Consider the following 14,855-nt stretch of genomic DNA (forward strand, 5'->3'; position numbering starts at 1 on the left):
GGCGTTTTACCCATGGCATGCTGGGGTTGTGAAAGGCCACCCAGCGATAGCTGCCGGTCTTTTTGCACCCCGGGGGTTGGGGGGGAAGAGGAGGCCATGGCAATCAGGCACAGGGTGCCCGATTGAGGGGCGCCCCCACCTCCCAACCCACCCCCGGCACCCAAGACGCCCCCCAAACGAGCACTCCAGCCTCACCAAGGAAGGACTGATCCGCCTGGTGAGGCATGCCCCTACTTACCTTCCCTCCTGGATCCATGGCTTCGGCTGGGCTGCAGTTCCAGCAGTGGCCACCACTCCCGGTGAATGGCTGGCAGCTCACTGAGGTGGGACCTCCTCCCTCAAGTGGGTGGAAGTCCCGTCTCGGGACAACTAAAGCCCAAGGACCCGTAAAATGTGGGACGGAACCCCGGGCTAGATGGAAGCAGGCTCGCCACCAACTTACACGTCGGTGGCGAATTCCCGTCCACCTAAGGTAAAATCGAGCCCATTGATAGATTAAATGAATGGGCAAAACAGTACCAAATGGATTTCAATGTAGGCAAATATGAGCTCATCCATGTTGGACCTAAGAGGAATAGAACAAGGTACTTTCTAAATGATGAAAAGCCGGGAACAGTGGAGGTCCAAGAAATTTGGAGGTCCAGATACACATATCATGAACATGCCATGAATAGGTATGGAAAATAATCAAAAAGGCTAATGAAATGCTGCCCTTTATACCTAGAAGAATAGAATGCAAGCGGGTAGAAGTCTTGCTGCAGCTTTACAAAGTCCTGTTTCGACCACACCTGGAGTACTGTAAGCAATTCTGGGCACCACACCTTAGTTAGGATATATTGACCTTGGAGGGAGTGCAGCATAGATTTACCAAAATGATGCTTGGCCTCCAAGGGTTAAATTACGAGGAGAGATTACACAAACTAGGGTTTTATTCCCCGGAATTTAGAAGGTTAAAGGGTGATTTGACCAAAGTTGTCAAGCTATTACAGAGAAACTATTTCTGTTGCTTGGTAAATCTAGGACTGATGGCATGGTCTAAAATTTAGAGCAAGTCCTTGCAGGATTGGTTAGGAAACACTTCTACACACAAAGGATGGTAGAAGTTTGAAACTCTCTTCCACGAATGGCAATTGATGCTAGATTATTTGTAAATTTTAAATGAGAGATTGATGGGTTTTTGTTATCCACAGGTATTAAGAGATATGGGGCCATGCTGTGTCTATGGAGTTAGATTGCAGTCAGCCATGATATCACTGAATAGTAGAACAGGCTCAAGGGACTGAATAGCCTACTCTTGTTCCTAGAAGTAAGGGACATAAAATAAGATATTCATCAATAAATCGAACAGGGAATTCAGGTGAACTACTTTACCTAGAAAGTGGTAAGAATGTGGAACGTTACCATAAGTAGTTGAGGCAAATCGCATAGGTGCATTTAAGGGGAAATTGGATAAACACGTGGGAAAAGCAATAGAAAGATATGTTGATGGCGATTGATTGAGGCCTGGAAAGAGGGTTGTGTGGTGAATAAACACTGGCATTGACTGGTTTGGCCAAATGGTCTGTTTCTGTGCTGTATGTTCTATGTAATTCCATGTCCTTCTCAACCTCACTGCATAGACGAGATGGAACACAGCATCCTTCCCCAATGCCTGCTTTATGCAGCTGTGCACTGCAGACAGAAATGTCAGTGATGTCTCCTGTCGTAGCCTAGAAGGAGCCTGAACACTCAAAGTTCAGGTGGTAGTAACTTTCACAGCCACCAGCCAAGCGTAGCTACCAGTATGAGTCAAACACACTTTATCGAATCATAGAATGATACAGCATTGATTGAGGCCATTTAGCCTATCGTGCCTGTGCTGAGTCTTTAATAAAGCTATCCATTCAGTTCCACTCTCCTGCTCTTTCCCCACAGCCCTGTAAATTACTTCCCTTTGAGTATTTCACTAAGACTGCCTATTTCCATTTCTATTATAATATCGGGTCACTGACCTGAAACATTAACTCTGCTTCTCTCTCCACAGATGCTGCCAGACCTCCTGAGTATTTCCAGCATATCTTGTTTTTATTTCAGATTTCCAGCATCTGCAGTATTTTGCTTTTTTATTATTATCCTTCTCTATTATGTTGCCTGACTTTGCCCCTGCCTCACCTCATCTGCTGCTGAAACCCTCAACCATGCCTTTGGTACCTCTAGACTTGACTACTCCAATGCACTACTGGTTGAACCCCCATATTCTACCCTTCAAAAACTTGAGGTCATCCAAAACGCTGCTGCCCGTATCCTTACTCACACCGAGTGCTCGCTGGCTTTAATATTAGCTCCCGGTTAAGTAACACCTTGATTTTAAAATTCTAATCTTTGTTCTCATCAAATTTGTTCATTATTTTGAACACCTCCATCAAATTTCCTCTTGACCTTCACTGCTCTAAGGAGAACAATCCAGCTTCTCCAGTCACTCCATATAACTGGAATCACTCATCCTTGGAAGCATTCTAGGAAATCCCTTCTGCATCCTCTCCAAGATCTTGACATCCTTCCTAAAGCATGGTGCCCATAAATGGCACAATACTCTGGCTAAGGCCTAACCAGTGTTTTATACAGGTGTAACATTTATGAAAGTTAATACTCAGCTTTAAGAATGTGTTTTCAATGAGCTGGTGTTCCAATTTGCAAGTCCAGTTATTGAGAGCTATATATTTCGGGATAAGAGGGACTACTTTGACAAATTTTATGAATGGAAACAAAACTCTTATTTATCTCAGCTCCCAAAGGTCTTTGAAGATATTTCACCACAACTAGCACTTCATTACCAACTTAGAAAAGTCCTAGTGGTGATTGGAACGATTCTTCTTGAATATAAGGTGGCACAAAGAGGCAGCTTTCTGGATAAACTTTGGTGCAGGAATCGGGTCTTCCAAAAGAATTGGAGGCCTTTGCAGTAAATCATAACAACAAAGATGAAGCAGCAATGGGGTGGAGATGAAATGAGAATATAGAGATGATACTTAAGAGAGTTGCCAGTTTCTACAGTTTTGAGATGTTTAATGGTTTTCTGCCAATTGACCTCTTCAACAGCAACATTTTATATGCATATATTTCAAAGAATAGCCATTCTGCTGCAAACTGCAAGTGATAGATATCTAAGACTGATTTTACAGTGGTCAGTGTATTAAGGATATTTCTATGTATTGCAACAAATGTAAGCACAGATTACAGTACCAAACATGACATGTCTTCTGTTACTGCAATATTTTAAATTCAATACCAGCGTTTCTACCCCAAGATGTAGATGCTGGTACCAATTGGTGACAACTTGAGGAGCTGATTCTTGCCTTTCTCATCTTTCAGTGTGATCATCACTACAATTCTATATCTCTCTGATGCACTTAGAAAGAATTTTCTAAATGAAAGCTTTGACTTCAAGGTATGGTGATTTTAATATTGGGTTCTAATACTTTGTGGCTCTCTGCTTTACAGATTACTGTTTGCTTTTATATATGAACATAATTGTGACTTCTGTTCTGCTAGATCTGACTTGTATAGCTGCTGAGCAGGGTTTGTAGTTACTAACAATGCTAGTATTGTTTAGGGGATTCTTTCACTGATATTACTCCTGTGACTAGATTTTTTTTTGGTAGGGTTGATTCAAATTCTGTTTAAAGGAATAATGCAGGGGTAGCTGACAAAAATCATGGGGTAATTTTAACCCCTCCCCCAGAACAAGTGGGACGCGGTTGGAAAAGAGGGGTTGTTAAAAATGGGAAAGCTGACCCCAACCTGCAATGAACACATCTACTTCCAGTTTAACCGGGGCGAGTTTGGGGGTCAGATGAGTAAGCCACTCCTGAGAGGCAGGTGGGTAATTATAATATTTAAGTGAGGCTACGTGCCTTGGATTTTATCAGCGATTTAGATTTAACGACGATGGGCTGGGTTTCCTGGGCTCAGGAAACTGAGTAGCTGAAGAAAGGCGGGAGCTGCCAGATTCAGCAGTTAAGAGATTTACCAGGACTGCTTGTGGGCCAAGGAAGAGCAAGAGCACTTCCTTCCCTGCCATTCCCATCCCCTCAAGCAAACCTGCTGTGATCTGCCTCCCCCTTCCCCCTACAATCTTCAGAACCACCTCCTTCCCTCCCTCCCCCCTGCCACCCCCGGTGATCTCTAGTACTCTTCCCTCTGCTATCTTTATCATCCATCTTTACTGCACTCTGAGACTCCCCCACCCACACCCCACTGACCAATCCTTGATCTCCAGTGCTTCCTGGCAGTGGCTGCTGTGTAGGACAAGTTTTTCTTGTCGATCAGCCTTCAATCTGGCCACCTGGTGGGAAATAGAATCAGAAAAATTCTTATGAGGTCCTGGTGTTAAATCCCAGGGGACCTCTGCATTCCCAGCATTTTTGGGTTTTCCACCCACTGACAGGTGCTCCCACTCCCTCCCCGTCTCCCTGTAAATATTGGAGGCCCATATCACTCCCTTCCCTTGGAGCCTAGCATTTCCTAAGCCCCAAAACTAATGTCTTTGCTATACGTGGGGCAAGTCTAAGTGGGATGAATTAAACAATGCCAATATATTCATGCCAGCTGGGTTAATCCTGCTGCATGTGGTAGTTATCTTGTTTCTCAGTGCACCGCTATGCTTATGCAGGCATTAACAGGTCATGTCACAAGTCTGGTTGCAAACACTTCAATCTATGCAGTGACTGGGATATATAAACTCAGGCATGTGGTGTGGGCTGGGGTTATGTAAGCTAGTTTCAATATGCTTCATGATGCATACTCTTTTCTGGGATGCTGTGCTGGCTACAGTATTTAACTGAAACCAATACAGAACTACTCCAGCATTGAATCACCCACTCACTGAAGTGAAAGCAATCAAATTGCAGTACAGTTTTGGTGCCATATTTAGGATTTCTTTGCTAAATGTGCACAGATATGCCCATTAATGTGGGACACAAGGCCTAACCAAGGATGTTAATTTAAACTCTGACTCTTCAAAGGCATAAACAGGTTCAGTGGCAACATCACAGAGTTGCCATGATCGTTTTCAGACTGCAGAGGTGGCCAAACATCAAGATGATAACATAGGATCATTGGACACTTTGTTACACACTTGATGAAACATGAAAAATTGAAAATAAATTAAGCATGGCATGATGACACAAACATTGCCGCTTCAGTGGAGTGGTAGGACAAGGGTATAAAATCCAAAATGTTACTGATCTTAACTCTGCCATTACATGAGTCATTTCCCCACAGGGAGTGATTGGAGATGATTCACTTCAGTCTGCTCTCACACTCTTAGCAGTGAAGTGGCAGAGGTCTCGAAGCACATCACCCAACAGCCTTACAAGCTAAAAATGGTGCATGCTGCAGGGGATCCATGCAGGGGACTGGCAGAGAAGACCCCATTGTTAAATAACTGAACGTACACTTGCCCTTTCAAGTCTGAGTACCATACTTCGTGCTGGTTCTGCTGGATCACCACTGAATTTTAAAAAACCTTTGAATATTCTGTACGCTACAAATTATTCTGCAATTGTTTATGATCAAATTTTATCTACAGTACATTGTGAAAAGTAATACCAGATAGTTTACTTGTAGATTTCAGAATGTTAAATGAGAAAGCAAACTGTCTCTAAAAGTTTTGCCTAACAATATTGTATAGTCAAGCACAAGTTTAAGCATCCATGCTTTACATTGTAATGTATTGTGCTGATTCTTGGTCCAGAACTTTAGAACATAAATGTTACATTGTCAAAAATACAAGAAAGCAAAATCAATATTGTGTTTTCATTAACAAACATTGTGTGAAAAGACTTCGTAAACAATTAAACTTATCACAATCCTTTTAATGTAAGCATTTAATCACAGTATCAAACACCAGGGATGGCCAGGAGCATGGCTGTAAATGTACCAGAAGCTTGAAAGCCATTTCTAGAAGTAGATTTAAATGACAAAGCTTACATCAGTGCAAAGTGGTTTTGGTTTCATATAACATAAATCAGCTGTTAGGAGTCTTCTACACTTCTGAAACTTGACACAGGGATGCTGGATTATTTGGATCTAGACCCTGACGCCGGGATAAATTCCGAGTTCCGACCCCGCAAGGTATTGGTGTGACCCACACACTGCAATTTTTGAATGAAAGGCCAATTAATGGCCGGGGGCACACTCGATGTCCTGTCAGGACAGCAGGTGGGCTCCCGGCGCTGGAGGCCCAGTAGGAGGTCCTCCAGCACTGGAGGAGCTGCAGCGTGCTGATGCAGTTAAGGAGAGAGAGAGAGAGCCCCCCAAGATAGAGAGGCCTTCACAGTACATTTTACAAACTTATTTTAAAATTAAAGGCCACAGCTTCCAGAGTTGTGACCATATAGATATGGCGGCTGCAGGATTGGGGTGGGGTGGGGTGGCCTCAAATTGATCCTGGAGAGCTGGCCCCCACAGTCTGCTGCCGGGAAGCCGCCTCCAGGCATCCGCCGGGCTACGAATTCTGGTGGGGTGGGGAGGGTGGAGGGGTCCTGCAGACTGATTAGAAAAATTCCAGTTGGCCTCTGATCATTGACATTGATACGCCTTTTAATTATGTTAATAAGCTACCTGCCACTTGCTGGCGGGTAGTCATTACTTCGCCAACCTGCCTCCTCAAAAATGGTCCAGAGGCAGCAAGATGTCGTCAAACCAGCATGCATACCAGTACCAGGAATTCCGGGCCCATCCACCTCCATCCATTCCTATCTCTGACGGCCTTCCAAAATATAGCCCAGGGAGTCCAGCTCAGCTTCATTTCAACAATAGGCCAGGTCTTAATTCTGGATTCAGTTTGCATTAGTGCAAAGTGAAACTGCTTCACACAGTTGTAGTGTAAATGCACCTTTAATTTACATTAGATATGAACATCTGTAAGACTGATGAACCAAAATCTTTCAGGCAGAGTTTATTGTACTAAAAATAGCACAAAATAATTGTCAACTGAACTTTGTCTATGTAGAGAATAACTAATTGGCAAAATACTGGTTAAACAGAGTAGATAGTAACCAGAATTTTTCAGTCGTTTGCTACAAATCATTTCTCAAACTTGAAGTAATAACACTGAAATTATCAGTTATCCACTTTTGATATAATTATCATCATTAGCATGGTGTACACTTGTGGATTGCTTCATCTGAGTTGTTTCAACGATGCAAATTGACCAAAAGGTGATTTTCAATCCATTTACTGTTTGAATCAGAACTGAACACTCAGAGAATCGTGAGGTCAGAATCAAATCATTCCACTAATGCATTCTTGTACCAATTTGTTACACCACTGCGATTTTGAATTTTTGTGTTTCGTTATTATTTTCAACATCTATTTTGTTTCACATAATTTTTGCGAGTAGGTCTGAAAGGTACTTTCATGCAACAGAGTATCGCAGATTTCAAGGCATGAGGTGTTGAAAGCTGTTAATGACAAAAAGTGTATAATTCATTTTTGGTAAATATTTTGAAGACTAGACTTAAGTGTAGTAGCTGCTTGTAGCAGTGCCTCCGTTTATATTTTTACATTCAGATACATATTTTTGTGGTAAATGTTTCACAATCCCGTCTACATAAAGTGCCACACAACTGTACACAAATGTATGTGTGTTTGTATAAAAGCTTGAGAGCGTAATGTCACATTTCAGGCATTGCACTTGTTATGACCAGGTGAGAAGGGGTCTAGGGGTTCCCTCTCGGCCTTTGCCTGGTTTAACCGTAACAGGGTTTAATTTTTAGGAACAGTGTTTTAATGAATCCTTGTTCACTCTTTCCACCTGTAAGGCAAAGAAATCAAGTCAGAAAAGTTTTCTTAGATTTAAACAAGGAATGTTATTAATCTTAAACTCTAATCCAGTTAACGACTACGAATATGTGAAGCGATAAACACATACGCAGATCGAGACAGAAAAAGTAGAAAGAATAAAGGGGAAAAATTTGAGACAATATCTGTTAGTTATTTACTGTCCTTTGAGTTCAGTGTGGAGTCTTTGGTTGCTGGTAAGTCCTGTTATTCGTTGGGGCCAGTTCACGCTTCAACTTGTTTTGATGTAGGAGTCTTTTCTCTCTTGAGGTTTATGTGTCTTCCGTGGGTCCAGTGGCTTGGGAAAAAGCGAGAGGGAGACAGCCAGGAGAGAGGCTTGCTTGTTCTAGCTTCAGTTGCAAAACTGCCTTCTGCTCCTTTCTGTGTGGCACAATTTCAAAAACCAAGTTGGCCAGCAGGTTAGTCATGTGACTAATTGGCTTAACCACTTTTGCGTTTGTGGATTGTATTATCTTAGCAGTCCCTGGAATGCACTTCTTTACACCTTCAATGTCTGGTGGTCAAAATCCATTTGGGTTAATTGGAGCAGGGAAAAGTCCTTTCTCTCCACAAGCAGCGTCTTAGTATGCAAATGTCATTCCAGCCCAAATGTCTGGTGAACTCGTTAACAAGTCATTTCTTCACTCCAGCAACAGTTTAAAATTAATGTTCATATGACAAAATTAACATGCCTCATTCTTGGCAGGTGGAGGTCTGCATGACACACTTCAAAGTGTCAAATATTTTTTTAAAAAAGTAACAAAGTCCTTTCATGTTAGTCATAAAAATTGATCAGACAATGAATTCCTGAGCCATTCCATTGTGTTCTGGACAATCCAGCTTTAAATCTGACCACTAGCTGTAAATTGACAAACGCCTTCCAATGAGCAAGTATCCCTCGCTAAATAATGGTTAAATCTGACTGATCTCAAGTTGCATTTGTGTACAACTATTAGACTTGGAAACTGTAGAAGTGAGAGGCTAGCTCAAATACATGTCTGGCCTAGCAGCACAATAATACACTGCACATTACATGGTGTACTGATCCTTTCATTCTAAACCGGCATGTCATCCAAATTACAGTGAAAAGTGCCCTGCAGGATTCCTGCAGGGGAGCAGGACCAATTAGATAGCTCTTTCAAAGAGCTGGGATGGGTGTGATGGCCTGAATGGCCTCCTTCTGTGTTGTATGATTCTTGGATTCAGTGATGATCCGTCAGTAAATGTATAGTTCTTTGTTTTGTAAGTTTTGTAACTATAACCTTTTTAAGCCATTTGTTCATCTAGATGTATAAACTTTACAAATTATGATTTTTTAAAAGCTTTTCAAGTCTTCAGGATATATTAGTGTAAATGTAAACATGTATATTGCACTATTATCACATTGGTTACCAGTCTAAATGGGCATAAAACTACCTCGCTGTAGTTTCATATTCTGTAGTGTTTTAAATCTGGATGTAATTAAAGAATTCATCTTCCATAGGTGTGGGATTCTTACTTCTATTTGGCAGTAATATTTATCAATCAGCCTTGTCTTCAGCTAGAGATGTTTTCACCTTCAAAAAGGAAAAAAGTTCTAGAAAAGTAAGTTGCATTATCTGATTTTGTTTAAGTGCAGAGGCTATGCATGTTACTTTTTTTTTGAAAGAAATCCCATGATTATGCTTGGGTTACTGGAAATGAATCATTTCTACTATTCAGGGTGCCACTTGTTGATTTTATGTTCATCATTTAGATTTTCAAATTAAATTACAGATATGGAGACATGAGGGTGATGATGGGATGTGAAATCTTCAGCATGTGGCAAAATCTAGGTAACGGACAGCAGCATTGTGTTTTCCAAATTACCTAAATGTATGGTATAATGTCAATTTAAGTAAAATAAACTATCATTATTGATTGTATTTGTAGGAGAGCACAAGCTACACTTTATTCCTGGACTTATTGGACCATTTCTAGAAGTGACTCTTGTACCCCAGGCAGACCTTCGAAATGTGATGATCCCAATTTTTCATGACATGATGGACTGGGAGCAGAGACGTACTGGAAATTTCAAACAGGTAGAGCTCTATAAATTCCCACACCTCAGAATAAAATCATTGCAATATTTATGAAATATTGGCAATGTTCATCTGGTGCATAAATGTCATTTCAGAGAGATTCCAGAATTGTTTAATCTGCGGTAAATCCTTTGCACTGTATTAGCTTTTTTTTTTGAAATGGATTATGTTTTAAATGTCAATAAAATAATGTAAAAAGAACATTAACCTACAAACTTCATGTATAAATGTTGTAATACTGATTTTTATGTACATTATTGCAGATTGAAAATGAATATCCCTTCAGATTTCCTAAAGTGTTGGCTGTTAAGTGGTTAAGATTTGAAATGTCTTATGGGTGTACCTTCTGCTTTCATACTGTGAGAGGGGGAGGATGGTGGAGGAGGTGTTTTTCTTCCTCTTGCACTAAGGCTGCTTGTGTTTCTGTATTTTACTTTAGAGACCTACTTATTGCAGTTCATTACTCAGATGTTCAATCTGTACAAGATGCATGTGGCTATTTGAGCAATCATTCACTGAGCATACTGGAAGCTGTCTTTTATTTTAAATGTGGAGTCCTAAAATCTTTATCTTGGACATGCTTATGACAAAAATGAAGCATTTTTTGTTGCATGCATATCATGGCACTGGATTCTTTAAGTGTAAGATTGATGCCATCACTTAGCACAAAATACTCCCAACATTTTCTCAGTGGATGGTGTGGACCTTGAGATTGTAAATTGTGCTATCCTTGCTGCTTGTGACTTAATGTTGAAAATGCTTAGGCAAACGTGAAAGAAGTTGCAGAAAGCTGTGCATTGCACTTTCAGAGGGTTAGTCATAGAGCTTGGAGGATACTTGGAAATTGTGACTAGAAGGGGAAAATGTAACAAATTTCTAGTTTGTTAACGAATGTTATAGGATTGATTTCTGGAAGCAGTTCCAGATGATCTAAGTGAATAGCTGCTTGACCAGGACCATAACACTCAAAGGCATCTAAGCAAAAGAGCAGATTACTTTGTGACCTCAAATACATCAAAGCTTGGAATGAGCGGAGGCTCACTACCTTCTTCTCAAGGGCAATAAATTTTGACCTTGCCAGCGATGCCCACATCATGTGAAAATATTTTTTAAAAACTGAACAGCCAGGGGAAGGCCTTCCTAATTGGGACATGGGGAAGGCTAATTAAAAAATTTAAATAAGGGTCCTATGTTTGCTGTGATGTGCATATTCATTGCTGGTTTGTCCCTTGAGGCTGGTGGTTAACTTTGGACTGTTTTCTGACTGTGAAAACTGAATTCAGTTTTTACTGATGTTTCACTGTTTTTGACTGCCTTCTAAAGAGTTTTACTGTAATCATATGTGGTCTGGTTGGGCTGCCTTTGAAGCTGGAGGAGGAGCGGAGCAACAAGGAAGGCAGGGGAGAGCAGGAACAACTCACAGAAGAGCGAGGAGGAGGAGGGGACTGTGCAGGAGGCAATATCCACAGTGGATCTTCAGGGAGCATTTCCAAATGAACTTCATTGAAGAGTAATGTCTCAGAAGCCTCTGCCTCAACAATACAGAGCCCCACAATTTTTATCATGTCACCTGCTGCAGTCACAACTTGAGATGCGGAGCCCACCCACCATCCTTAATTGGACGGGGTTCCTGGATGTAGCTTCTTAATTGGATGCCTACTACGCCACAAAACTAGGTGGGAATGTAAATTGTGAAGAGGATGCAAGGAGGCTTCAAGGGGATTTAGACAGTCTAAGTGAATGGGCAAGAACATGGCAGATGGAATATAATGTGAATAAGTGTGAAGTGATCCACTTTGGTAGAAAAAACATAAAGGTAGAGTATTTCTTAAATGGCGTGAGGTTGGGAAATATTGATGTCTGGAGAGACCTAGGTGTCCTCGTTCATGAGTCACTAAAAGCTAGTATGCAGGTGCAGCAAGCAATTAGGAAGGCAAATGGCATGTTGGCCTTCATTGCAAAAGGATTTGAGTACAGGATTAAAGATGGCTTGCTGCAATTGTATAGAGCCTTGGTGAGACTGTACCTAGAGTATTGTGTACAGTTTTGGTCTCCTTATCGAAGGAGGGATATACTTGCAATGGAGGTTCATCAGACTAATCCCTGGGATGGCGAAATTGTCCTATGAGGAGAGATTGCAGAAACTGGGCTTGTATTATAGGAACATAGGAACAGGAGTAAGCCATTCAGTCCCTCGAGCTGTCCCACCATTCAATGAGATCATGGATGTTGAGTTTTGAAGAATGAGAGGTGATCTCATTGAAACTTAAAACATTCTTACAGGGTGTGATAGGGTAGATGTGATAGGATGTTTCCTCTGGCTGGTGAGTCTAGAACCAGGGGACATAGTCTCAGAATAGGGGTAGGCCATTTAAGACTGAGATGAGGAGGAATTTCTTTACTCATAGGGTGGTGATTCTATGGAATTCTCTACCCCCGAGGGATGTGGAAGCTCGATCATTGAGCATGTTTAAGACAAAAATCGATAGATTTCTAGATATTAATGATATCAAGGGATATGGGGATAGTGGGAAAAAATGGCATTGAGATACATGATCTGTTTGAATGGACTACTCCTCCTATTTCTTATGATCCTACTCCAAAATCTTCTTGAGGATCGTACCGCTGCCATTTTAGGTTCCCAACTTGCATTTCATTCTGACTGCGGGATTGAGACCAAGGAAGGAAAATCCTCTATTTTGTGTATGTTGCCCAGTGCGCCTCACATTTCCCGATGGATGCCCATCAGCCTTCTTATGTACCCTGCGTCCTTGATGTCTGCTTCTGAGTCCTCTGCAGTAAAGCTAGTATGCAATCTTGCCGTTCGGCACCTGTGGCATTCTACCCCTGTGCTCTTGCTATACTCCAGAAAGCTGGTTATGGAAGGATAATGCTGGAGCCTATCTTTACTCAGTATCACCTTTATTGTACAGAGTAAAAGGGTTATAAACATGTAGCTCCTCACTCAAACCATCCACCAGTCTCAGTAAGTGTCTGCTTATAAGTGCTCAAGTAAGACCCCAATTAACACCCTCCACCTGCATATAATCAAACAATTGATACATAGATTAACAGATTCCCTTTTTTATAATAAAATTTAGATTAACATGCTCAAAGAACATTTCAAAATAAGTTTCAAAGTATTATATTGAAACACCCCTCCTCTTACACCCCTAACAATTTCTTTGTTTCACAAAAAGAAATGCTGGTACAATTGGATAGCTGATGACTTGCATCGACTCATTTAAGTTTGGAGATTTCCTTTTCTCTCCAGCATTTGTTTCAATCCAGCAAGGTCAATGCTGTTCTCACTCACACTTGTCATGGAATGTACATTGTCCCACAAAGAACGATTATCCATATAACATTCAATGGGTATCCTATCTTCAGTTTGTCCCTTGTTTGGAATTTCACCCAAAATATGAGACAAATAGAACCCCATATTCACTGCATCCAAAAGACGCAGTATTTCCGCAGCTAAAGTGCTTTTAACGGCCCATTTTATTTTCTTAGCCTCCCAAGTTAAAGGACAACATTTTCCATTTTCACCCATCAGAAATACTATGAAACCAGGGGAGGCGGTGGCATAGTGGTATCATCACTGGACTTGTAACCCAGAGACCCAGGGTATTTTTCTGGGGACATGGGTTCGAATCCCACCACAGCGGATGGTGGAATTTGAATTCAGTTAATAAATCTGGAATTAAAAGCTAGTCTAATGATGGCCATGAAACCATTGTTTGTTGTAAAAACCCTCTGGTTCACTAATGTCCTTTAGGGAATGAAATCTGCTGTCCTTACCTGGTCTGGCCTACGTGTGACTCCAGACCCACAGGAATGTGGTTGACTTTTAAATGCTCTCTGAAATGGCCTAGCAAGTCAGTCAGTTATATCTAACCGCTAAGAAGACACTAAAACAGAATGAAACCGAACGGACCACCTGGCATCGACAGCGGCAAACCCAGCCCTGTCGACACTGCAAAGTCCTCCTTACTAACATCTGGGGGCTTGTGCCAAAGTTGGGAGAGCTGTCCCACAGACTAGTCAAGCAACAGCCTGACATAGTCATACTCACGGAATCATACCTTACAGACAATGTCCCAGACACTGCCATCACCATCCCACCGGAAGGACTGACCCAGCAGAGGTGGCGCCACAGTGGTATACAGTCGGGAGGGAATTGTCCTAGGAGTCCTCAACATCGACTCCAGACTCCATCAAGTCTCAAGGCATTAGGTCAAACATGGGGCGAGGAAATCTCCTGCTGATTACCACCTACCGCCCTCCCTCAGCTGATGAATCAGTACTCCATGTTGATCACCACTTGGAGAAAGCACTGAGGGTGGTAAGGGTGCGGAATGTACTCTGGGTGGGGGACTACAATGTCCATCACCAAGAGTGGCTCGGTAGCACCACTACTGACCGAGCCCTAAAGGACATAGCTGCAAGACTGGGTTTGCAGCAGGTGGCGAGGGAACCAACAAGAGGGACAAATATACTTGATCTCGTCCTCACCAATCTGCCTGCCGCAGATGCATCTGTCCATGACAGTATTGGTAGGAGTGACCACCGCACAGTCCTTGTGGAGACCAAGTCCTGCCTTCACATTGAGGATACCCTCCATTTTGTTGTGTGGCACTACCACCGTGCTAAATGGGATAGATTTCAAACAGATCTTGCAATGCAAAACTGGGCATCCACGAGACGCTGTGGGACATCAGCAACAGCAGAATTGTACTCAGCCACAATCTGTAACCTCATGGCCCGGCATATCCCCCACTCTACCAATACCAATAGGCCGAGGGACCAACCCTGGATCCATGAAGAGTGCAGGAGGACGTGTCAGGAGCAGCACCAGGCATACCTCAAAATAAGGTATCAACCTGGTGACGTTACAACACAGGACTACTTGCGTGCCAAACTCCATAAGCAGCATGCGATAGAGCTAAGCGATCCCACAACCAACGGTTC

General features: G+C 42.1%; 1 protein-coding gene across 4 annotated transcripts in view; it reads left to right on the forward strand.

Moving 5' to 3' along the window:
* LOC137379568 (dedicator of cytokinesis protein 4-like) overlaps positions 1-14,855 on the forward strand; it is a 545,491-nt gene that overhangs the window by 321,796 nt on the left and 208,840 nt on the right. For all 4 annotated transcript variants that reach the window (XM_068050580.1, XM_068050582.1, XM_068050581.1 and 1 more), the window contains exons 28-31: positions 3,352-3,427; positions 9,308-9,408; positions 9,580-9,638; positions 9,736-9,884. In XM_068050580.1, coding sequence (XP_067906681.1) covers positions 3,352-3,427; positions 9,308-9,408; positions 9,580-9,638; positions 9,736-9,884 — 385 coding nt within the window. The remainder of the gene's footprint in view (positions 1-3,351; positions 3,428-9,307; positions 9,409-9,579; positions 9,639-9,735; positions 9,885-14,855) is intronic.

Source organism: Heterodontus francisci, chromosome 18 (assembly GCF_036365525.1).
Source record: "Heterodontus francisci isolate sHetFra1 chromosome 18, sHetFra1.hap1, whole genome shotgun sequence".
NCBI classification, from domain to species: Eukaryota; Metazoa; Chordata; class Chondrichthyes; order Heterodontiformes; family Heterodontidae; genus Heterodontus; species Heterodontus francisci.